Source organism: Notolepis coatsorum, assembly GCF_963971535.1.
Source record: "Notolepis coatsorum genome assembly, chromosome: 11".
In the NCBI taxonomy this organism is placed as follows: domain Eukaryota; kingdom Metazoa; phylum Chordata; class Actinopteri; order Aulopiformes; family Paralepididae; genus Notolepis; species Notolepis coatsorum.
In genome coordinates, this window is record NC_140175.1 from 84,750,018 (window position 1) to 84,774,163 (window position 24,146).

The 24,146-nt window shown below is 42.8% G+C and overlaps 1 protein-coding gene across 2 annotated transcripts in view; it reads right to left on the reverse strand.

Annotated features, from left to right (window-relative positions):
* Positions 1–24,146, reverse strand: part of LOC311237502 (sarcoplasmic/endoplasmic reticulum calcium ATPase 2) — a 109,341-nt gene that overhangs the window by 64,552 nt on the left and 20,643 nt on the right. For both annotated transcript variants that reach the window (XM_084325422.1, XM_084325421.1), the window contains exon 5: positions 22,157–22,295. In XM_084325422.1, coding sequence (XP_084181548.1) covers positions 22,157–22,295 — 139 coding nt within the window. The remainder of the gene's footprint in view (positions 1–22,156; positions 22,296–24,146) is intronic.

A 24,146-nucleotide genomic window follows, 5' to 3' on the forward strand; every position in this document is an offset into this window, starting at 1 on the left:
CTACAAGCTGATGTGGCTGGACTCACACAAAAAGGGTTATGCACACACACCAAGAGATCCAGAGAAAAGAGATGCACAAAGGCCATGCTTGTTTGTTTGCTTCGATTTCTCAGACACAGGATGTTGTTGCTGCGAGGGTCAAGGTTGTTACTATGGCAACAGCGCATGTAACTCTAGGCCAGTGAGGAGCTGCATACTAAAACAGAGAGAGAGATCAAGACAGAAGAGGAGAGGAGAGAAAGGGGAGTAGAGACGAGTTCAAGCAGAGGGAGGTCACTCAGTTGTCTTCACAGAAGGCGGAGAACAGGTCGGAGATAAAGAGCACTACCAGTCGGTCACTCAGACATTTCGGGAAGTTTAATAGTGGCTGACTAGGTAAAGCCAAGAGACAGTGAATGGACCAACTGAAAGACAGCGAGTGTCTCTTAGTCGAGTGTAAGGCTGGTTGTACATTCTTTCAAGCTTGGTAAAATGTTGAATGTTCATACTAGGGATGTCCGATATTATCGGCCGACCGATATTATCGGCCGATAGGCAGTAAAATGTGATATCGGAAAATATCGGTATCGGAATTCTTTTTTTTTTTTTTTTTTACATTTATTTAACCTTTATTTACCCAGGCAAGCAAGTAAGAACCAATTCTTATTTTATTTATTGTCAAAAGTATGCATGTTGGTTTAATTCAACAACAAGAGATATGTAATGTTAATTTTTACTTTTTTAATTATCATATTTTGCACAGATAATGCTTACATTTAGAAAGCCTTTTGAATGCATCCAGTGAAATTATTAATTACCTGAAATTATTCAGTTTTTTTGGGGGGAAACCCTGCATATATCGGTATCGGTTGATATCGGTATCGAAATTAAGAGTTGGACAATATCGGAATATCGGTATCGGTAAAAAAGCCAATATCGAGCATCCCTAGTTCATACTGTTCATTTGGAGGGCAATTCATTTCACAATCTGCTCTCAGATTGTCCCAGATGAATGCAATCACAGTATGAGTATAATTCTGATTATTCAGACTATTCTGATTACCTAAAAGGTTTGAACTGAATTGAAATAATTTTTTGGGAGGGGGGGGGGGGGGGGGGGGAGAGATTCGTTGGAATCATGTGACGGAAGGGCTGACTGTCCGACTTAAGCATGAAATGCTAAAGGTGGGAGAGAACATCCCTGCCAAGTACCCAGCTCTTTCAGTGCTTCAGGGCAAACGAGGGATGGACTCTGAGCTTCTCTCTAGTGCTGGTGAGAACCAATGGCTGAGAGGAGGCTGCTGGCGAAGGGCCTTGAGGGTTGTAGGAGATCATTCACCCTCAGAAAAATGTGCCACTCAGTTGGAAGTAATATGAATGGATTCTTTGCGACAGCATTTAAACCATGTGATGCAAAATCTCATCATTGAAACCATAACAAATAAAATTATTTTAATTAGGGTGGTAGGCCCAATAAGCCACCACTCTATCAATGGTAAGGGGTTGCCTTTTGTCAAAGGCAGTGTTTCAACTTGGAATCCCCAGGGGAAGCGGAAGAGAGGGCGGCCTAAGAACACCTGGAGGCGGGACACTCAAAAGACAAAAAACTAGCTGGGGGGAGGCAGAAAGTACAGCCCAAAGCCGTTTTGGATGGAGAAAAGTCATAGATGGCCTATGCTCCATTGGGAGCGATGGGCCTAAGTAAGTAAAGTAAGTAATAGTGTCTCGAGGGGCAACAAGCTAATTTCCATCTTTCCTTGTTCCCAATTCCACCTGTCATCAGGCTGACCCCATGGGCACAGTATGACAGAGACCCTAAAGACTAAGGGCCCGCGTGCATTTACCGCATATTTCTGGGCGCAAGCGTCTTTTTTCAATTGTTCCTTCCCAATGAGGAGGGAGCGTATGCGGCCGCATGCTGCCGCCTATATGAAATGCGCTGCAGTCTGCTTCTTTTTTCAGCGCCTTTCAGTTTTTTTGTGCGGCAGCACCCAGCGTTTAAAGTTGAACACTTCTGAACTTTTCAGAGCGATGAGCTGAGCGTCTTTTCAGACAACCAATCACAGGCGTAGCGCTCGTGACACATTGGTAACCTGACACCGGAGTTGCCTGCCTGCCTACCCACAAGAGACGGGCCAGGAGCAGTATGAGGGCAAGCGTCTGCTGGTTGGTGGTCATTGCGATTCGCGACAAAGCACAAATACACTAATAACTACACGAATACACTAATAAAAAGCAAAGGGTGAACTGTGGTGTCAGGCAATAACTATATATATAATTAATATACAATAAAGTGTATTAAAATATGCTATATGTGCAAAACCGTGGCAGTAAAATACGATAAAACGTTTTTTTAACAGTGATACAAGATGGCTGTCGCTAGATTTCTTTCTCTGTCATTAGGTAGGTTGGTGAGTGACAGCTCGTTGCCATAGCTACAAAAGGCACGTGCTGCGTTTTTTTTCTTCTCGCCGCAAGCACTTCATCCCAGCACTACCAGCGCTCCGCCAGTGTTTTTCAGCTGGAAATGTGCTGTAGGTGGACGCATGCCCTAAGGGTGCAACAGTACATCATGCAGCGCATTCAGGCCAACGGAGAAAGTGGAATACAGCCAGAGGGTGTTTTTCCCCCCACAATCAAATATTAATTTTACTATCTAATGTACGTTTTTTTTCTATAAAAGTAGATTATTAATTTGAATATAGAATATTCGTTGACAGCCCTACTTAACAGTAACTGCACACTACTTTACCCCCGAGTGGAACATGGAAAGCCACATTCTGCAAACTTTCCCCCACTCTACCGAAATGAACGGTGAACCGTGACCGAGGTACGTACCAAACCGTGGTTTTTGTGTACCGTCACACCCCTACTAAAGAATGGTGATAGGCCTTATTAGGTAAGGCAGGAAACTTATATTGATCCAGACATACAGAACATCAGAACAGAAATTAACCTGGTTGGTTACCTGCCCAAGAGGCTGATTTCGTGGACAAACTTACAAAGCACAGCCAAAATAAATCCTGTGGTCTGTGTTCATAATAACCTACCCTGGTCGGGAGATAAAACTCACAACAAAAAAATCAGTATCAAAGTCTCAGTTATAAATGTATAAACTAGAATCATTTCATGAAATTAACCATGAAATAAATCTAAATTATGTGTGCCGTTATTCTTGGCATCTTCTCATTTTGACCTGAGCCCTGAGGCCTGGTACTATTGGATCACCTCCCCTAGAGTATAGAATATGAGGGTTGATGATTAATTGTTTTATTTCCATGCCATGCATAAAGTGTCCAACTCTCATGGGTTTATAAGAGAGCAACATAACTGTTGCAGTGTTCCACTATTACATTACCTAAAATACAAATTACATAAATATATATTACAGCTCAGTCTTAACAAAGTATTCTGCCTTCTCTCTAGGGGTGGGGGGAAAAAATCGATACGTAGTAGTATCGCGATACTTTGCGTGGCGATACTGTATCGATACAGGGACACCAAGTATCACTATTTAATTGTTTATAAAAAATAAAAAATAAATTTGTATAAGGAAGTTGCATTGTTCATTTCAATACCTGTAATAGTACAGTAGTCCACACACACGCACATGTGCATTCAGTTAAGTTGGGAATATGACTAATACAAACAGTTCAGTTTGTCAGGTACATGCAACACAGATTACAGTGTTTACATCTGTCTGCTTGAGAAAATACCATGTTCTGCAATAAAAATTATTGAAGTGAGATGAACACACTGAACTTTATTTTATTAGATAAAACATGTTGACAGTTTTACTTTGCAGTTGAAAAAAGGTAATAAATTGCAAATTCAATATATCGCAATATTAATATCGCAATACTCAGCATATATATTTAGTATCGCAATACTATCGTATCGTGACTCGAGTATCGTGATAGTATCGTATCGTGAGGCCTCTGGTGATTCCCACCCCTACTTCTCTCCCAAGCTTGGTAAATAACATTTGCTACAAAAAAAGTTCCTTTCCTGAAGCACAACAAGTTTTTCATATTCATGCCACTCAACATAAATGGAGGACATTCCATTAAAAAGTACATCCCTCACGTCCTCAGACAAAAATAATTAACCTCATTCACCTACAGTAGAACACACCAAGCAAAATCTGTCCTCCTCTGGGGTGGCATTAAACCTGCCAGTATCTAGGGCTAGTGGTAATGTCGCTGACCGAATCTGTGCACATAGCAGGGATCTTTGTCTTTTGTTTAAATTATACTTCACTTAAAGTTCTGCACTGTAACTATGGGAAATGTCAACATAGATGTGCTTTTTGTGCATGTATTGTAGTAAAGCATCGATCCCCACATAGCTTACAGGTGCTTGAGCAAAGCTGCTTGAGCAGGTCAGAAAGACAAAAATAGGGTTGTAGTCGATTATTTAGTTGGTTTGGTCTTAGTATATTATTAGTATATTATTTAGTTAGTTTGGTCTTAGTATATTATTTAGTTGGTTTGGTCTTAGTATATTATTTAGTTGGTTTGGTCTTAGTATATTATTTAGTTAGGTCTTAGTATGTTATTGGTCTTAATATTATTAGTCTTAGTATATTATTTAGTTGGTTTGTTCTTAGTATATTATTTAGTTAGTTTGGACTTAGTATATTATTGGTCTTAGTATATTATTTAGTTGGTTTGGTCTTAGTATATTATTTAGTTAGTTTGGTCTTAGTATATTATTGGTCTTAGTATATTATTTAGTTGGTTTGGTCTTAGTATATTATTTAGTTAGGTCTTAGTATGTTATTGGTCTTAATATTATTGGTCTTAGTATATTATTTAGTTGGTTTGTTCTTAGTGGGCTATATTATTTAGTTGGTTTGGTCTTAGTATATTATTTAGTTGGTTTGTTCTTAGTAGGCTATATAATTTAGTTGTTTTGGTCTTAGTATATTATTTAGTTAGGTCTTAGTATATTATTGGTCTTAGTATATTATTTAGTTGGTTTGGTCTTAGTATATTATTTAGTTAAAAAGATTGCATGTGAGGAAATATAATTCTACAAATTTGTTTAACAACTAATCACTCAGTTGACAAAGTTCTAAGAAATCCTCAGACCAGTTCTCTGGGTTTTGAGTGATTGAATTTTTTTATGTTCCAATTTAAACCCTCCAACAGTATGTTCTAAAATAAACCGACTTAAAGAACAGATTAAATTAAAACCACAGTGCGTGGGATGGAAACAAAACCTCACGGCACACTGCAAATCATTTGATAATCCAATCGCTGCTAATTGTAATGGAATGGTCTCCAGTGGTTCTCATGCCTGATCTTGACGGTCTACTTCAAGGTGACAGCTATCCAGACGGTTGGAGATAGCAGCTTTTAGCCCCATGACTTTGGGCTGGGCGATATGCCAAAAATATCATATTACTATAACTAAATCTCGCCATTAAAAGGGTACATGTGTTAAATGCAGAAAATTAAATCCCTTTGCTTTGATTTCTAGCATTGTAGACATGTTTCAGATCTTTCTATAGAGTAAAATTCTCTGATACCGAGGCTTGTATTATTATATACACCAGTATCGTTAACACCCTTACAAATGAAGCGCAGGCCAGACCCAAACACAAGAGACGCAGACAAGACGTGACAATGACGGACACAGAGACCAGATGTATACAGGCACGGTAGTAATCCACGCTGCATTAAATCACAAAACCAAACGGACATACAGGGGCCGACAGTCATGCACACATTATACGGAGCACTTCTAAACCCTTGACCAAGAGTCCCCAAAGCTTATGTTGCCGTCACGGAGACGGCAGCAGTCAGCAGAGCACAGGGGTCCTCAGGAGACGCAAAACAGACTCCTGCTCTGACATGGCCCACGTACACCCTTGGCAGATTTACAGATTTTAAGTGGTTTAAGTTTGTCTTCAAAACTTTAGAGTGACTGAAGGTTATGATGAGAGGGGCTTCCGGTGTCATGGTAGTGAAGACGCACATTCAAACCTGCTCCTGTAGCTTTTATAAAATAAAAAAATTTAAAGATTTATTTAGCGTTTTTCCAGCTTTATTGGTCAGACATTACCGACAGAGGAGGGGGAGAACGGGAGAAGATGTGGGGGAGGACATGCGACAAATCCGTCAAGGAGCAGGAGGCGAACCCGGGTCGGCCGTGTGGGTCTGCGAGGCAGTATGCGGTGCGCCACTGGGGCGCCCATAAAATCTAATTTTGAATGATCTCACTGGTCTTTTTTTTCTTTTAACATTCTTAGATGCAATTTATTTGGAGATCTCCACAGCTCTTGTAATTGAAATTAAAGAATTTGACATTATTGTGGGCATCAGCAACATTTGTGGAAAGTAAAGTCAATGATCTAGCAGCAGAGCGAAGTCGGGATGGTTGGTCCCAAGGGGTCCTGGGGTGGGGGAAGAAATGTCTTTCGCAATATAATTTTATTTTTATAATTTTACTTTTTATTATTTCCCTTTCCATTTTATTTCTATATGGGGTGTTTTGGGCCCTTGAATGGGGGCTCGGGATGTTTCACTTTATTTTATAGTATGTAATATATATTTTTTTCTTTTCTTTATATATTTTCTTTATATTATAACTATTTTATTGATTTAATTTGATTTAATATAATAGTCTTGTCATTATTATTATTAGTATTGCTGTTAACGTCCTGTGATGTCTTGTTTATTATTATAGTTACTGTATTGTGTTGTTTCATGTGGGAGAAAAAACTATTTAAAAAAAATTATAAAAACATAAAAAACTTTAGAGTGACTGTAAACATGGTCGGATTCTTCATAATGCAGCGATGTCAACGAGTCAGGCATGAACTGATGAGCTGCTACCGACATGGGTCTTTACTCACTGCTGACAAGAGTTTACTGATTAGCTAAAGACTCTTTACTCACTGCTGACAAGAGTTTAAACTGATGAGCTGCTACCGACATGGGTCTTTACTCACTGCTGACAAAAGTTTAAACTGATGAGCTGCTACCGACATGGGTCTTTACTCACTGCTGACAAGAGTTTAAACTGATGAGCTGCTACAGACATGGGTCTTTACTCACTGCTGACAAGAGTTTAAACTGATGAGCTGCTACAGACATGGGTCTTAGCTCACTGCTGACAAGAGTTTACTGATGAGCTGCTACAGACATGGGTCTTTACTCACTGCTGACAAGAGTTTAAACTGATGAGCTGCTACCGACATGGGTCTTTACTCACTGCTGACAAGAGTTTACTGATTAGCTAAAGACTCTTTACTCACTGCTGACAAAAGTTTAAACTGATGAGCTGCTACCGACATGGGTCTTTACTCACTGCTGACAAGAGTTTAAACTGATGAGCTGCTACCGACATGGGTCTTTACTCACTGCTGACAAGAGTTTAAACTGATGAGCTGCTACAGACATGGGTCTTTACTCACTGCTGAAAAGAGTTTAAACTGATGAGCTGCTACAGACATGGGTCTTTACTCACTGCTGACAAGAGTTTACTGATGAGCTGCTACAGACATGGGTCTTTACTCACTGCTGACAAGAGTTTACTGATGAGCTGCTACAGACATGGGTCTTTACTCACTGCTGACAAGAGTTTAAACTGATGAGCTGCTACCTACATGGGTCTTTACTCACTGCTGACAAGTTTAAAGCCGCTAGACTGATTAATTCACTCGTTTGAAGTTTGGAATCATTTTCAGTGCAGTATGTGTAACGACGTTGCAATAGTAGGCCCTTGGTGTGTAAACTCACTCTTAAGTTATAATATCCCCGCTTCGCCACCCAAATTGATTATTTTCAGGTGGTGGAATGGATAAGACTGGTGTTTAGCTTTCAAGTCACATGTCGCTGGCGAGTGGAGGGTTCGCGTTTCGAGGGGACAAGCGCAAAGTGCCCACCAGTAGCTTGTGACCACCGGTTATATATGCGCATGCCTACATGATGTGATGGAGAGTGTAACATTTTAAAAACTATGCACTGTAGGGCGGCCGGGTAGCGCAGCAGACTAAGCGTCTGCCTACCACCGCAGAGACGCTGGTATCGAATCCGGCTGTCAGCGGTGCCTCCGGCTGGCCGGTCGTCATACTGACACAAGTGGCAGTGTCAGCGGGTGGGAAGCCGGTGGGTGGTATCCTGGTCGTTGTAAACAGCGACTCCTACACGTCGGTCAGGGCGCCTGCACAGCAAGGGAAGGAACTGGTGAAGGTAGTGTGACCCTCCCACGCGTTACACTTCACCAATGAGAGTCCGCGCTGTTAGGTGAAAAGAGGCTGCTGGCTGTCTCCTATGTATCGGAGGAAGCATGTGGTAGACTTCAGGGCTCCCTAGACCGGCAAGTAGGGGGCAAATGCGCACAACGACCAGGAAGGGGAGGGGGGAATTGGCATAATGACTAAATTGGGATGGGAGAAAAATACAGAATAGGAGAAAAAGTAGATTTAATAAAACTATGCACTGTACACACCCACAACAAAAATACGTTAATAATTTCAAATACAGGCCACTTGGGTAGTTCAAAGTTTATTAAAAAATATTTCTTACGTCATAACCCGTGTTAGTGTGAATTTGACGTATTCCGCTGACATGTTTTGTCATTTGTTTCCATCCAAACACTGTGCTGTTATGACAACTTCGAGAGCTGAGAATTTGAAAATATTTAAAGTTTAAGCGGAAGGGTGCCGAGATTTTGATGGGTTTTCAATAGTCACCGTAGCAACAGCAGCAGCCACGACCGGCGCCCAGAAGTGCTTCCCTCGAGTGCTGCCAGCTGGGGATGTCGTCTAAAACGAACATGCTGCCTCAGGGAATCACAGATTTCACCAAGTTTCATTGTTGAAGTGTGTACAAGGCAAGGCCTTAGGGACTTAGCATCATACTCACACATCATCATCATCATGTCCCTTTAAATCATTTCTGGTTTCAGTATTCTCACACATGAATATAAACTCTGAACCGCATTGCCTATAATCTAGGCTCCATTACCCAATACCCATACTGTGATGCCTATACTATGTTACCTATGTTACTGTACCAACTCTGAACTCTGTTGCCTATAGGGATGGGTATCGTTAGGATTTTATCGATACTACTACTCTTATCGATACTGCTTAACGGTTCGGTACTTTATCGATACTCTTATCGGTTCTTTTTTATTTAGCAAAATAAAATAAATTATTAAGAACAGAATCGACATTGCTTTATTATTCTTTTATATAACTATATTACTGAACATGGCTACTTTTTTTTATCAATTAATACAAGCAGTCAGATAAATTAACTATTTTGGGACTTTCTATACCCAGCTGTTAAAAACGGTTCAATACTCCATGTTATTAGTAGAGGCTGTGACACTGTCATCCTTCCTCTAGCTGCTAGGGTGAAGGGACTTTGGGCTTGCTGGGACCGGTGGTGGTAGAGGGAGGAGGGTGGGCTGGGACATGGTGGCTGCAGCCTCAGCTTGAAGATCTTTCATCTTTCTAATATATTTGTAGCTAAACAATTAGCAAAGCAATTATATTTTATTTATTAGCCTATTCATAATAATTCGCTAACTCCGTATCTTGGCTTACATGCAGTGGACGTGGATGGAGATGGATCACTGCGAGCAAAGCAGTCGAAAACAGCGCATTTCTGCAGACTAATGTTATGTTGTGACAACAGATGTTTTGACAAATTGCTTGTATTGCCACCCTTACTGGCAAATGTTTTATTGCACCTGTGGCAACGTGCGTCGTCGGCATCGACTTTCGTAAAGTGTACCCAGACTTTCGAGCGCTTTGCTCTCTCCGCCATGACAAGCGCAGAGCTTGGTCTGTGTGTGCTGCGCTTCAGCAGCACGGAGCCACTGACTGGCACCTCCCTTAAGTACCCATGTGTGTATGCGTGAGTGAGTAATAATGGCTCGCTGCGGCTCGCTTCTCGTGCAGACAGAGAGAGGAGAGATAGTTCGCAACGTTTAAATTCCTCAAAAAAAAAAAAAAAAAAAAATCATAGTAATAATCATTTCTAGAGTATCGATAGCAGTACCGATAACGTCGGAGCTCATCAATACTCCGTTTTTTTCTAATTTAGTACCGGTTCCCGTTTAGAACCGGGGTCCGGGGGGCATCCCTAGTTGCCTATACTCAATTTATACCCGCCTACTGCCTTCACGGTCTACAACTGCCTTACACTGTAATCATAGCTACCTACCTCAAACTATAACTGTATACTATACTTTTAATCTAATCCAATATGTCACAAACACACATGCCAGTGGACAAACAAACAATTCCGCACAAACAACGCATCCAAATATGTCTGCTGGTACATCAGTGATACACAGGTGTATGAAGACATACCTGCACAGACATTTACACAAAGCTCACTTCAATAAACCTATTTTACTGTGGTCGCTCTTGTAGGTCTTATCCACTGTGTGTACTAGTCATAAATACATACTATACAATTTAGGAAGATTTGGAGAAATTAATATGGATATTGAGGATCCTAGGTGAATGCCAGACATATTTTCTTTACAACGTGACAGAAATTATATCGAGTGATATGAAAATTTTATTATTTTATCGCGATAACGTTTTTGGCCATATCGCCCAGCCCTACTGTAGCCTACAATTAGTGTTCACTGTAGCCTACTATTAGTGGTGTTCACTTCTTTTCCTCATCACTGTAGCCTACTATTAGTAGTGTTCACTGTAGCCTACCATTAGTGTACACTTTTCCCCCTTTTCACAGTAGCCTACTATTAGCGACATTCACTTCTTTTTCCATATCTGCTACGTTTACCCTGGCAGACTGATGCGACCAGGGACTTGAGCCCAAAGAAGCCTCCACTCTCAGGGGTATGAAGCAGGTGACCCTACTCCTATGTCCTTTCCTCTGAGAAGGAGAGAAAAGAGGGTTCTTTCTGGGAAGCTGGATACTAGAGACAGGAGGGTGGGAGGGGGGAGAAATGAAAGAGTGAAAAAAGGAAGAAAGAAGGGGGTGGAGTGCATAAGAGAGACAGACGGAGAGATGGAGGTAGAGGGAGAGGTAGCAAAAGGAGAGAGGGAGAAACCAACCATGAGTGGAAGGCCAGAGGGATGAGAGGGGGGTGCAGAGCAGTAATGTTCCTATCTATGCAGAGGTCAGCTGACGGACGACGCCTCAGTAACAGGTGCACGGACACATGAACGTAGGGCTGGCATGGACAACATGTTGATACACATCATATATCTGTGTTGTTAACGTATCGCATCATGTGTTTTTGCTGATATTGAGAAATCATTACACAATTTCGTTGTCCAAGTTAATGCTAAAAAGAAAATATTACGCGGGCGGTCAGGTGGCGTAAGCGGGCGTTCAGGTGGCGTAACGGAGATTGCGTTAGTCACCAACCCCGGAGCGGCTGGATTCGCCTGTTCGAATCCAGCTCACAGCTCCGGGGTTGTCACCAGCTTGGCTGGCCGTTCACACTAATACAATTGGCAGTATTAGAGGGTGGGAGAAGCTGGCGGGGTGGGTCCGGGTCGTTGTAAACAGCGACTCCTACAGTTCGGTCGGGGCGCCTGCTAAGCACGGATAGGATCTAAGTGGGATAGTGTGATCCTTCCACACGCTACGCCCTCTCGGTGAGAATCCGCGCTGCCAGGTGAAAAGAAGCGGTTGATTGGCTGGACGTGTGTCGGAGGAAGCACGTGGTCGTGGTAGCCTCCACTCTCCCAGACCGACTGTGGGGGGTAAGTGCGCAGCGACCAGGAAGGGGATTGGGAATTGGCATAACGACTAACATTGGGATGGGAGAAAATCGGAGGAAAAAGGAGGGGGGAAAAGATCAATTAAAAAAAAATAATAATAATTACATCCGATTTTCTGTAGTATCCCAGAATGCCAATTTAAGTTAGACACTGTACAACTCTCTGCAAACCGATATGGCTTACCCAACATGTAATTTTGTAAAGTTGATGACCGGAATTGACGATTATTAGCAAAATAGCAATCGACATACCAATCCACCAATCAGACTCTTGAGCACCACTGTAGCTCAGAACGAATGGCACAGAAACAGTGATACTACCTACCGAGGCTTTGCACAAAGCGGTTTAGCCGAGGCGCACGCTAAGGTTGGACCAAGTAGTACATTTCAATAAGACCTCAGACTGCAACCTTTGGTACTCAGCCAAAACTGCTCTTGCCAAAAACAATATTAACACGCCTCCTTGAACACACCAATTATAGACGTCACATTATCAACACAGTTAATGGCAAGAGCAGTTTTAAGCTAAACACCGGATCACATGGAACTGATTGCTCACCTCCTCCACCAACTACTTTCCCGGAGGAAACCCTGACCGTCCACACGATCCGACGCTCTCCTGGGCACTATGGCTGTACCGAATGTAATTTTTTAACATTCGAAGCTTCGATTGAAGTATTCGAACCAAGCTTCGAATGTCTATAAAAAAATTAAAATTACTTTTTTTTACTAAATCCTCAATTTGAATGGTGATTCATCTGATTAAATTAGTCTTTTTCTTTTATTAAATCATCTTTCTTTAACACATTGACGACCACGGCTTGCAGTGTAATATATGGCTGGAGGACAACGCTTTGTCAACAAACCGATGTACTTTCTAACAGCTATATAATCTGTCCATTCTCATTGTCACTTGAGTGCATAAACCATGCCTTCATAATGGCTTAAAGAAAATAAAAATCCATCGGTTGGTTGTCATTTTATAGTGCCGTGAATAGAAGGTTTATCGCAGTTTTCGCCTAGTCTTTTTTCTGGGGAGCTAGATAATAGACTAAAGGCTAGTCACGTTATATCAAACGCCATTTCTGCTGTATATATACGAATGAAATAAAACAAACTGCGTAGCATCCGGACTATTACAGAGCATCTATGGATGAAATGGGGGCGGCGGGGGACGCCGATTACTATTATTGATTAGCAATACAGTGTGCGTTCACGTAGCTATTTTCACTGATCGATCACGTTGCGTTTTAAAACAATGTCCAATCCAGCTGTAATTTGGGGGAATAGTATCCTACCGCCCATGTGATCGCCGGCAGCATTTCGTCATTAGTCATCGGAATCTGGTAGATCGATATGTCCATTGGTTGATCATAAATCCCATTATTCCAGGCTGAAATCTGCGTTCGGTAACGGGATCAAAGGTGGAGTCTGTTCGGCTGGGATCGAGGCTCATATGAAACGCCCACAGACAGTAAAAAAAAATTCAATCGCCCTCAATGATACTGCAGTGGAGCGATGGCACCCCTAAGCGGATCTGGCCGGTATTGCATGTTTCGAAAATCAAATATGCGGGTAGGTCCTGCAAGTCGATCGGGGACGTTAATAGCGTTATTAACACTTTGACTGCCGGAAAACGCTTAAAAGCGTCATTCCCGGCCATGCTCAAGTTGCCGGAGGACGCTTTACAGCGTCCTTATATCAATATTTCAAAAATCTGCGATCGGATTCATATTTCCCCTCCGCTGGCCTGAGATCCACCAGGAGGACCCACTGAGCTCTCTAGCGGTTCAGGAGCGCCATCTGGTGGCCGATCGGCGCAATCGCCAAACAGGAAGTGCTATGGAGGTTGTGCTGGTCGGCCGTATTACTTCCGGGCACTCTGTTTGGCTACCGGGACTCGATCTCGACACAATACATAGTGATCGATTGCCAATAACTCGATAAACAACATGATTTGGACATATATACTATTATACAAGCTGGAAATGGACCCGATATTTCTACATACCATAATAGGTAAATGACTGTTCCACGCTCATCGCCCAACGGCGCGAGGAGGATACGGTAAGATTCAGCGTTATTTTTGATCGTATTCCATATAAACTGTTATGATGAACATATCACCCACACTAGATGAATGATATAACACTGCCCACGGAATTATAAACTATCCCCCGCCCATCCGGTCATCATCAGATCATACGTAGATCATTCTAGAAGTACGTCCAATTGAAATTTTTTATATCGCCCCGATTGCCATCAAACTGTATTTCATCATCAATATAATGCATTTGGGGCTATATATATCACGTTCTGGAGAAAGCTGCAGAAAGAGATGAAAACATACTTATACATTAGACCATACTTTACTATGAATATGTGAATGAAAAAGTTTAACGTTGCTACACAATGAACAATACATATAGGACTTTGAATGGGCCCTAATAATGGCAATGTAGCAATAGAATTTAAAAAGTTATAGCCCTGCAAAGAAGGGGAATTTCTCCATAGACAAATAGCGCTGGCAATCCACAGTCATTTTCCGGATTTCTGGCCGGCACCCATAGTGTTAATATGGAATAAAACAATAACAACTTGCCACGAGTTAACTCGTGGCTCTGGTCCACAACGCATGGCACCGAAACACGAGTTAACTCGTGGCTGGTCCCTATAGTGTTAATGAATATAACTCATCAGTTTAGTCAACATAAATAATCCAATAAGGGCATGGTTGGTATGAAAGTGATGGTGACGTCTTATAGTTAGGGCTGACCTTCGAAGCTTTTTTTGGCAATCGAAGCTTCGGGGCCGAGCTTCAATTTTAATTCGAAGCTTAAAAAAAATTAAGACAAATTTATATATTAAAAAAAAATTACTTATGTTGCGAGACTTGTACACTTGTAAACTTTGTTGTTTTTAAAAGTGCTCTATAAATAAAGTGGATTGGATTAATTAATTAAGTAGCCCCTTTCGTGACTGTGACGCAGCCAACAAGGTTTCATTCGGCTGCCCTGCCTGGGTGCAGTGGGGCTGCTCTCACAGCCAACGACATGACATTACATAATTATGTTGCAACCTTCGTCTATCAAGCAAACAATTATATAAATATTTATATGTAGTTGATAGAGACAAAGACAGAATTCGACTTAATTAAGCACGTTTTATTAAGACATATTTTTATATGGGTCGGGACACTTTAAAAAAGCAGCACAATGAACACAAATCTGTCCGACATAGTCTTAAATAACAAACGGCATTGCTTCGCTTCTTCGTCGACATGTCTGCTGCACATGTCCTTGTTGTTTTCAACACAGATAATCTCCACATGCTTGTTGTAGAGAGGTGGAGTCGAGGCGCCGCTTACTTTCGTTTAATTGGAATGGAGGCGGGAAGGCGCCGCTTACTTTAGTTTCATTGGAATGGAGGCGCAAGATTTTGGAGGCACAACAAATAAAATTTAGAATATTTTTATATATTTTTTTTATTTTAAACTTCGCTTTTTTTATGTTCGAAGCTTGTGCCATCGAACGAAGCTTCGAAGTATTTAAGACAGCCCTACTTATAGTATAATATTATAATATTAGTGTAGCCTAATCTTTAACTGCAACTGTGAAGAAAACCCCCATTGGTTTAAAATGGATTGAATAGACAAATGTTTTATTAAAAATAAAAAATTCGAATGTTGATTTAGAATTCGAATGTCAACATTATGATCGAAGCTTCGAAGCATTGGGTACAGCCCTTGTAGCTTTGACCGTCCACACACCGACGCTCTCCTGGGCACCACTGTAGCTCTGAATGAAACCCTGACCGTCCACACGACCCGACGCTCTCCTGGGCACCACTGTAGCTCTGAATGAAACCCTGACCGTCCACACGACCCGACGCTCTCCTGGGCACCACTGTAGCTCTGAATGAAACCCTGACCGTCCACACGACCCGACGCTCTCCTGGGCACCACTGTAGCTCTGAATGAAACCCTGACCGTCCACACGACCCAACGCTCTCCTGGGCACCACTGTAGCTCTGAATGAAACCCTGACCGTCCACACGACCCGACACTCTCCTGGGCACCACTCACTGTAGCTCTGAATGAGTGCCGTGGAAACAGTCATACAGCCTGGTAGGCTTGGGCGGCATAATTTTTTTCACACCGTCATACACTACCGACATAATACCCCGGTATACGGTATATGACGGTATGACTTTCATTTTCGTCAGCGGGGGGGGGGGGCAACCTGTGTTACCAAGTAAACAAATCACGTCGTTTTTAGCTCTCAGAATGGTAGCCAGAAGCCTGCAGCATCTAGTGCTACTATCAACGTTAGCATGTAGCCTAGCCATGGCAGACTATTTGATTCCTTAAGGGCTCGAAATTGCCTGGGTTTTAGTCATATGCTCCCAAAATGCTCCCGCTGTTTGGCTACTTCTATGTGCAGTGAAAACTACTCGAATGCTTTATAACCTAGTCATTGATTTAGTTCAGGGTATGCAAAGATTAGCTGCGGAGCTAACGCTAGCTAACGTGAGCTAACGCTAGTTAATCAAGCTCACATAGAGAGATAAACAGCTGACAGCGGATAGTACAGGTACAAATACAATAACAAAGCGGGTGGGGGCTGTTGTGTAAACCTTGTACTCTTTAGTTCACATATAATGAGACGGATTATTTGCTTGCTCCACCAGTGCACCACAACAACACACACCAACTCTGGTCACAACGTTTTACGGTATTTTCACAGCACTGTCGCAACATTACCGTAAAACGTGAACACCGTTGTGATACACTCGCTCCACTAGTGAGGACTGGTCTCGCCCTCTGCTGGTGCGTGTGTGCACTACACTCAAAACTCTGTTTCACTGTAATAGAAACTGAAGCGCATCTGTGATTTTGACGCCGGTATTGATTTTCAATACCGTCGGGATTTCTAAATACCCTGGTATACCGTAATACCGTCCAAGCCTACTGCCTGGACTATCACTTTACACCCACCTCGCTTGCCATCAGTTACTCAAAAAACAAAACCATCTCATTAACTCCAGGTCTCCCTCTCCTCTTAGGTAACAGCTTCACTCACCTGGCAAGGCTTAGTCAGTGAGTGAACAGTACCAAAACACCCTTTTGCGACATAGATGCGACAAGCAGTTCTATAGGTTGCTCTGTCGGTCAGGCTCCATTGCATTTGTGGTTGCAGCTATCGCGAATTTGGGCAAATTCAATTCATGCCACTGGGGGGTGCAGAATGATTACGAGGCAGCAGTTACCAGAGCCATCTGGAGAAATCATTGGCTGGGGCACCAAAACATAGAACACTGCCTTTTTGTCTTTTGTTCGAAATCAGTGTTTTGCTTGAAAATAAAGTTTCACATAATATGTTTTGTTAACTAGCTAATTTCTAAGAACTAACTAGCTAACATTAAAAGGGGTGGATGTTGCAAATTTGTTACGCCCTCACTACGAGATATGAAATATACAATTTGAAATTCTAAATCCCCTGCCTTATCAGTAGAGAGACATCGGCATTAGAGGACAAATTCTAAAGCAACTTATTCAATGCACTTGTTGCAATGTAACTGAGTCACTTACACACAAAGGCCCCACATGGTTCACACTCTCCACTCTCAGGTTCTCCAAGAGATTCACCAAACTGAGGCAGACGCAGACACAAACCAAACTGGTGGCAAATCAAGAGTCCTATGACTAGAGCCCGACCCATAATGGATCTTTGGGGCAGGAGGAGAGATTGTGATAGAGAACAGAACAGATATATGCGTTTCCCACTGCGTGTGTCTATGCCCAGATTAGGAGTTCCGGTGATGAAACCAGCTTGTACAGCAATCAGGCCGATGCCCATATATGGAGTTCCACCACAACCGGCCAGAGTAACGGCAACTGTGTCTAATTCACGGAGTGCAGCTGCTGCTCGTTACCACACTGATTGGAGAGGGAGAAAAAGGGTGAAAAGACAGAAGATTGGGGGACCTTGGCCGGCAAATCCATGGTGGACGCGAGTAGAGAACAATAACATGCTGTGTATGATCCGTTTAGGAAGGAGGAATCTGCTGTGTGCTACTACCCCCCTGCCTGTCTGACTACCCTCCGCCATGCCCGTCCCTGGACTGTCTGAGAAACCGTCTCAGTGTACTGAACCCAGCTACTGGACCTCGACCATTCTACTGGACTGTGGCCGGGAGCTTGCTGTGTGCGTTAACCCCCCCTTCCTTCCAACAAGCGGCAATAAAACGTTTAATTTCTCTGGTTGTAGACCTTGAATTTATAGTTTTCAGTCAAGTGAACACTGTACAACAGCTATTCCCAAACTGGGGTACGAGCAATGACATCGGATCGGGGGTACGCCAAAGAAATGGGATTTAAGGCATGCGTTCTCGTTCTGATCAGCGGGAACGCACCGCGTCTAATGTGAATAGCCTACACAAGAACACAATCGATCTGCGAGAAAACGCAGGGCGATATGCGCGCAGCGGGGAAAGCTGACCACAATCCAGCTTTGGTTGCGGGCATGTGCGCGAAAAGGGCACGCATGCGGCAATTGTCCTCACCTACACTGGCCTCATTGAAAATTAATTACCGCTCCCCGTATGAAACAGCCTTTAGATTTCCAAACAGTCCAAGGTAGAAGCACACCCTTTTCATTGATCTGGTGAGTCAATCACAAATTGTGTGAGCTGTGTGAGAGGACTTTTACAAGGCTAAATAAAGATCAAATGTATTGATAACTAGAGTTGTTCCGATACCGATACTAGTATCGGAAATGCCGCCGATACTGCCTAAAATGCTAGTATCGGTATCGGCGAGTACACGTAAATTCTAGCCTCCGATCCCATGATGTAATTTATCTCCTGCCGAGTCCTGCGGAGAGTGAGGATTATAAAATGAACATGTTTTAAAGTGTGATGCTGTGTCATTTTAACAGCAGATACACTTTCTTAAATTCCATTGTCCCCGACAGTGCGGTGTGACGGGGAGCTCGGACGGGAATCGGGATGTGTTTGGCTGGTGTTATGATAGCATTAGCTGGAAAGATAGCTAGTTGGAACATCCGCTTTTAACGTTACATCAAATCAGATGATCGCCTGTCCTTTCTCCAGGACCTAACACTGTGCGTGACCGTCTATCAACAATAATGCACCCACGGTGAATTGTATTTAAGTTAAGTAGCTACGGACTAGCGTTAGCTGACTATTACTAACGTTATCTTAATGTCGATGCGGGAAGGCGAGCTAGGTCAGTTAGCTTAGCTTGATAACGTTACCGTGTCTAAAGTTGGTGCTATTCACATAATCCAGCAATAATGGCTGCAGACCTGCAAGCAAAGTACAGCAAGTGCCAAAGGATAAGAGTCTGAGGCGGAGTTTCAAAAGAGAATGTTGAATATTTATTTTGCATCAAAAACCACAACATGAACGTTCTATCTGCCACTAGTTTACAGACTGAATAGGGTATATCTGCAGAGCCACTGAGTAGCGAGTGCAACACCGTTTAATGTCCGTGTGGATCATTGGAGTAGGGTATATCTGCAGTGCTGCAGCCCATACTCATTGATTAATGATACTAATACAAATCTATACAATCACCTGTTGTTGAATAAATACCATACGTTCTAGTTATTACTAAAAAACAGTATAACAGTATCTAAAAAAAAAAAAAAAAAAAAAAAAGTATAATTTATATAATTAAAAAAAAAAAAAAAATTTAATGCACTGGTATCGGATAAATATCGGTATCGGCCGATACCCAAAGCTTAGGTATCGGAATCGGATCGGAAAGGGAAAAATGGTATCGGAACATCTCTATTGATAACTCACTGTTATATATATATATATATATATGTGTAGCAGGCTTACAAACATGGCAAAAGAAATGTGAGCGCGCTGTCCCTGGTGCTAGAGGGGGTACTCAGCTGTCCCTGGTGCTAGAGGGGGTACTCAGCTGTCCCTGGTGCTAGAGAGGGTACTCAGCGGGAGGTTGAATGTCTGAGGGGGTACGGGACTATAAAAAGTTTGGGAGCAACTGCTCTACAACCACACAAGTGTGTCACTATATATATATTATAGATATATATTACAGTATGTATGAAGAATATCGGCCAATATATCGATATTGGAATATTTTACTCTCCAATATATATACTTTTATGTAGTCCCAGATTTGACTTCTTCCACCTTCAGCCATCTGAAAATGACCACACAAAAAGATATTAACTGAATTATATTTGAGCTGGAACCAAACTAGTTTGCATTGCATGTTCTATTATATATTCCATTCTAAATAGCTTAAGTATTATTATGACTGAGTTATATAGAAACAATGGAGTCGAAGCACGCTCTGCTGGACAAATTGATGACAAATTACCTCAAGCTATTCTCTCTGCATTATGCTCTGTAAAAAAATAAAAGGTTTTCATATCGGCGCCGTCTATCGGGCCAATACCTATGCATGCTCCACTGCTCCACTCTACAGATACAGTGAGATGCTGCTGCTCCACTCTACAGATACAGTGAGATGCTGCTCCACTCTACAGATACAGTGAGATGCTGCTGCTCCACTCTACAGATACAGTGAGATGCTGCTCCACTCTACAGATATAGTGAAAGGATGAGGGAGAGATGCAGAGTGCAGCTCCCACATCACCCAGGAATAAAAGCTCTTGTATTAGTATTCCTCCAACGATCATTCAGCATCAGCAATCCCATCCCACTACTGGAAGATTGAAACCCGCCGTTAGAAGAGGCAAAATGTGAAATCAATGAAAATGAATTATCGGGCCTTAACCAAAAACAAACGGACCGGTAATGTGTAACTCGTAGCCTTGGCAGGGTTGTCCACAGGGACTGAATTCATCTGATCATGAATTCAGCCTGAAGTCTTAGTTTAGTTTAATAGGATCTCCATTAGCTATAACACTGCAGCAACCAATATAGTAAAGGTGTATAGTCGTGTGACCTGAGCAGTGATCCTAGATCAGTATTCCTTATTCATAGAAGTGTGATAAACAAATATGGGCCCAGGAGGTACATTTCTAATTCAGCCAGTGCTGTAAATCAGAAGGTTGTGCAGCCGGTGCCGTCGTTACACCGTTTAGGGAAATCCTGCTAGGAATAATACTCCTTACATCATCTTTAAACTCACGAGAATAATACTATTTATTTCTTGATGAAACACTGGCAACATGAACTAGGGCTGGGCGATAAAACGATAACGATAACTATCGCGATAAATTATTTCCTCGAAATAAACATGAAACGTGGTCGCAAAGTTTCGATATATCGATTTTCCAAGCTTGGATATGAGCACACGCACTAACAACCAATCAGTGAAGGAGATGGCCGACAGTGAAGGAGACCCGCGGTGCACCTCTGGGTAGTGAGGTAGGACTCTAGTAGTAAACAAGGCTGGCTAGGATAACTAGCTTGCACGGCGCCATTTTATATATTTACGTGCCGAGTATGTGTGTGGCGTGAATTCTGAGGCCACGTTTATAGTAGTGTGGGGTATACAGTGGACGCCGTTTCAATATATTGGGGCGGAAGAGAGTATTTTAGGGTAATATTTAGTATATTGTCATGGAATACACCGCTTAGAAACAACAGGCTGGCTAGGATAACTAGCTTGCACGGCGCTATTTTATATATTTACGTGCCGAGTATGTGTGGCGTGAATTCTGAGGCCACGTTTATAGTAGTGTGGGGTATACAGTGGACGTCGTTTCAATATATTGGGGCGGAAGAGAGTATTTTAGGGTAATATTTAGTACATTGTCATGAGATACTCTGCTTGTCAGCTAACTGCTAACGTGCGCGGACTGATGACGACATCAACATTCGCAGCAGCAAAACAAGTCTATTATATATATCTATGCTATTAATAGCCCGTCCATCGCCGCCGGGCATAAGTTAATTAAACTTGACAGACATTATATCGACGATAATTATCGATATCAAGTTATATGAAAATAATTGTATCATTTTATCGCGATAACGTTTTTGGCCATATCGCCCAGCCCTAACATGAACTACCAAAAGCCTGGATAAAAGAGGACGTCCTTGTACGTCTGTGTTGTCGGAGACACATTGGAAATGTCAATTAGTAGGCCACCTCCCGGGTGGCATCTGCACCAGTTAGACATGCCTCGGTTTATTGGTCGTGACAGTCTGACAAGCGGCGAGCAGGAGCAGCTTTGATCCCCTTCTCGGCCTTAAAAAGGGAAAATCCACCCTCAAATAAAATTCACATGAGTTTGTCTGTGCCATTCTGCCTGATGGGTTGAAACGTTGCTTGTGTATTCATGTGATCAAGTGTGTGGATATCCATTTCCTTCAGTCTTCATGTGTACTTTTCTCCTGCACCTGGGCTAAAGACACACAGCTCCTCTACCGTGTCTGCCACCGTTTCAAACAGTAGTCCTTCAGTCAGGGATCTTACCTGCCACCTCCACGATGTCGCCAGGCATAATGTCCCTGGCCTTGATCCTCTGGACAGACTTCCTGTCCTGGCGGTACACCTTGCCAATCTCCGGTTCATACTCCTTCAGCGCCTCGATGGCGTTCTCCGCATTTCTCTCCTGAAAAGAAAGAACGGAGAGGGGTGAGAAAAAAGCGATCCACCGATATGAAGGGTTTTGGCGGATAGCAATAACCGGGAATACTGTGGCTCAAGAGGTAGAGCGGTTGTCTGGTAATCAGAAGGTTCTCGGTTCGATTCTGGCTCCTCCCGGGCAGCGTGTTGAAGTGTCCTTGAGCAAGACACTTAACCCCCAACTGCTCCCCATGAGCAGGTCGGCACCTTGCATGGTTGCCTCCGCCATCTGTGTGTGAATGTGTGAGTGTGAGGCATAAGTTGTAAAGCACTTATATGAATGCTGTCCATCCATTTACTTGATGAATCAACAAGTCTCCACTTTGATACGCTCAGAGTTCCTGTAACACAATAACAACAAAAGTCCTTTACATAATCAGTGTAGACTGAGGAAATTAAAGGGGAACACCACCCAAAGTGAAGAATGCGGATGCAGCGCTAATGATGGAGCATCGCCGTCGGTTGTGTGATAGTAAAGGGTTAACCTTCTGTTGTGTGGCAGTGAAAGGGTTAATACCCAAATTACCTTTACCGGTATTCTAAAGTAGTGTTCTCAGTTCTGAAACAGCAAATGTACACATAATATACTCTGGGTGCTCTCAGTGTCATCTTATATTACATATTTTTATACTTGCATATTTTCCAATTCATCGTCTATGGAGCAGCTTCAGAGTTTTAGCTTTTAGGAGAGAGTTGTTCGTTTTCACTAACATTTTTGGACCATCTTAGACCAGAAAAGTATCGCTGCTGGCGGGACAAAACCTCATAACTCCAAAAACCCAACTTTTCAGCAGATGAAAAAAACGAACACAGATTTGAGGGCGAATAGAGTTACGAGGTTTAAACAGATGATTGGTTTAATGCTTTCCCATTGTGTAGACTTTGTAAAACCACACACACATGGAGGATGATCTACTGAGTTGATTATTAAAAAAAAAAGAAAAAAAAAGGGGGTTAGGAGGTTTTGTCCCACCAGCAGCGGTATGTACACATTCTTTAAATAGGTGCAGTTCCCCTTTAACTCAATTGAACAGATAATTTAGAAACATAAATGCAAGAGCCAACCAAACAAATATATCACAATCAACAAAAACAATATTACACTTTGTTACATGAGCTCCATATCAGAGGTTATCAAAACAAGCCCCTTCAGGATCATTCCACAGTGCTACTATGGTACCCGCCGTATGACGTCAGTATATTCCATCAGATAAGGCAACCTTTCCTCTCTCCCACTCTCCAAACCCTCTCCCTTCCTCTCTGGTTGCCCACCATTAGCATTGTGTTGTGGTACAGCTGACCTTTCTGTCTCAGAGGGCTCCCTGCGGGACCAGCACCCTGGCAGGCAGGACTCCACTGGCCAGGACAGGAGAGGACAGGCCAGGACAGGAGAGGACAGGCCAAGACAGGAGAGGCCAAGACATGAGGAGAGGCCAGGACAGGACAGGCCAAGACAGGAGAGGAGAGGCCAGGACAGGCCAAGACAGGAGAGGCCAGGACAGGCCAAGACATGAGGAGAAGCCAGGACAGGACAAGACAGGAGAGGAGAGGCCAAGACAGGAGAGGACAGGACAGGCCAAGACATGAGGAGAAGCCAGGACAGGACAAGACAGGAGAGGCCAGGACAGGCCAAGACAGGAGAGGACAGGACATGAGGAGAAGCCAGGACAGGAGAGGAGAGGCCAGGACAGGCCAAGACAGGAGAGGAGAGGCCAAGACAGGACTCAAGCCCTGCTCGGTCTCGTCTTTCTCAGAGGAAAGGAACATGTACAAAATGTCATTAATGGTGGTGATGATGGTGGTTGAAGAGGGCTAGAGTTACAAGGTAGCAGGGACT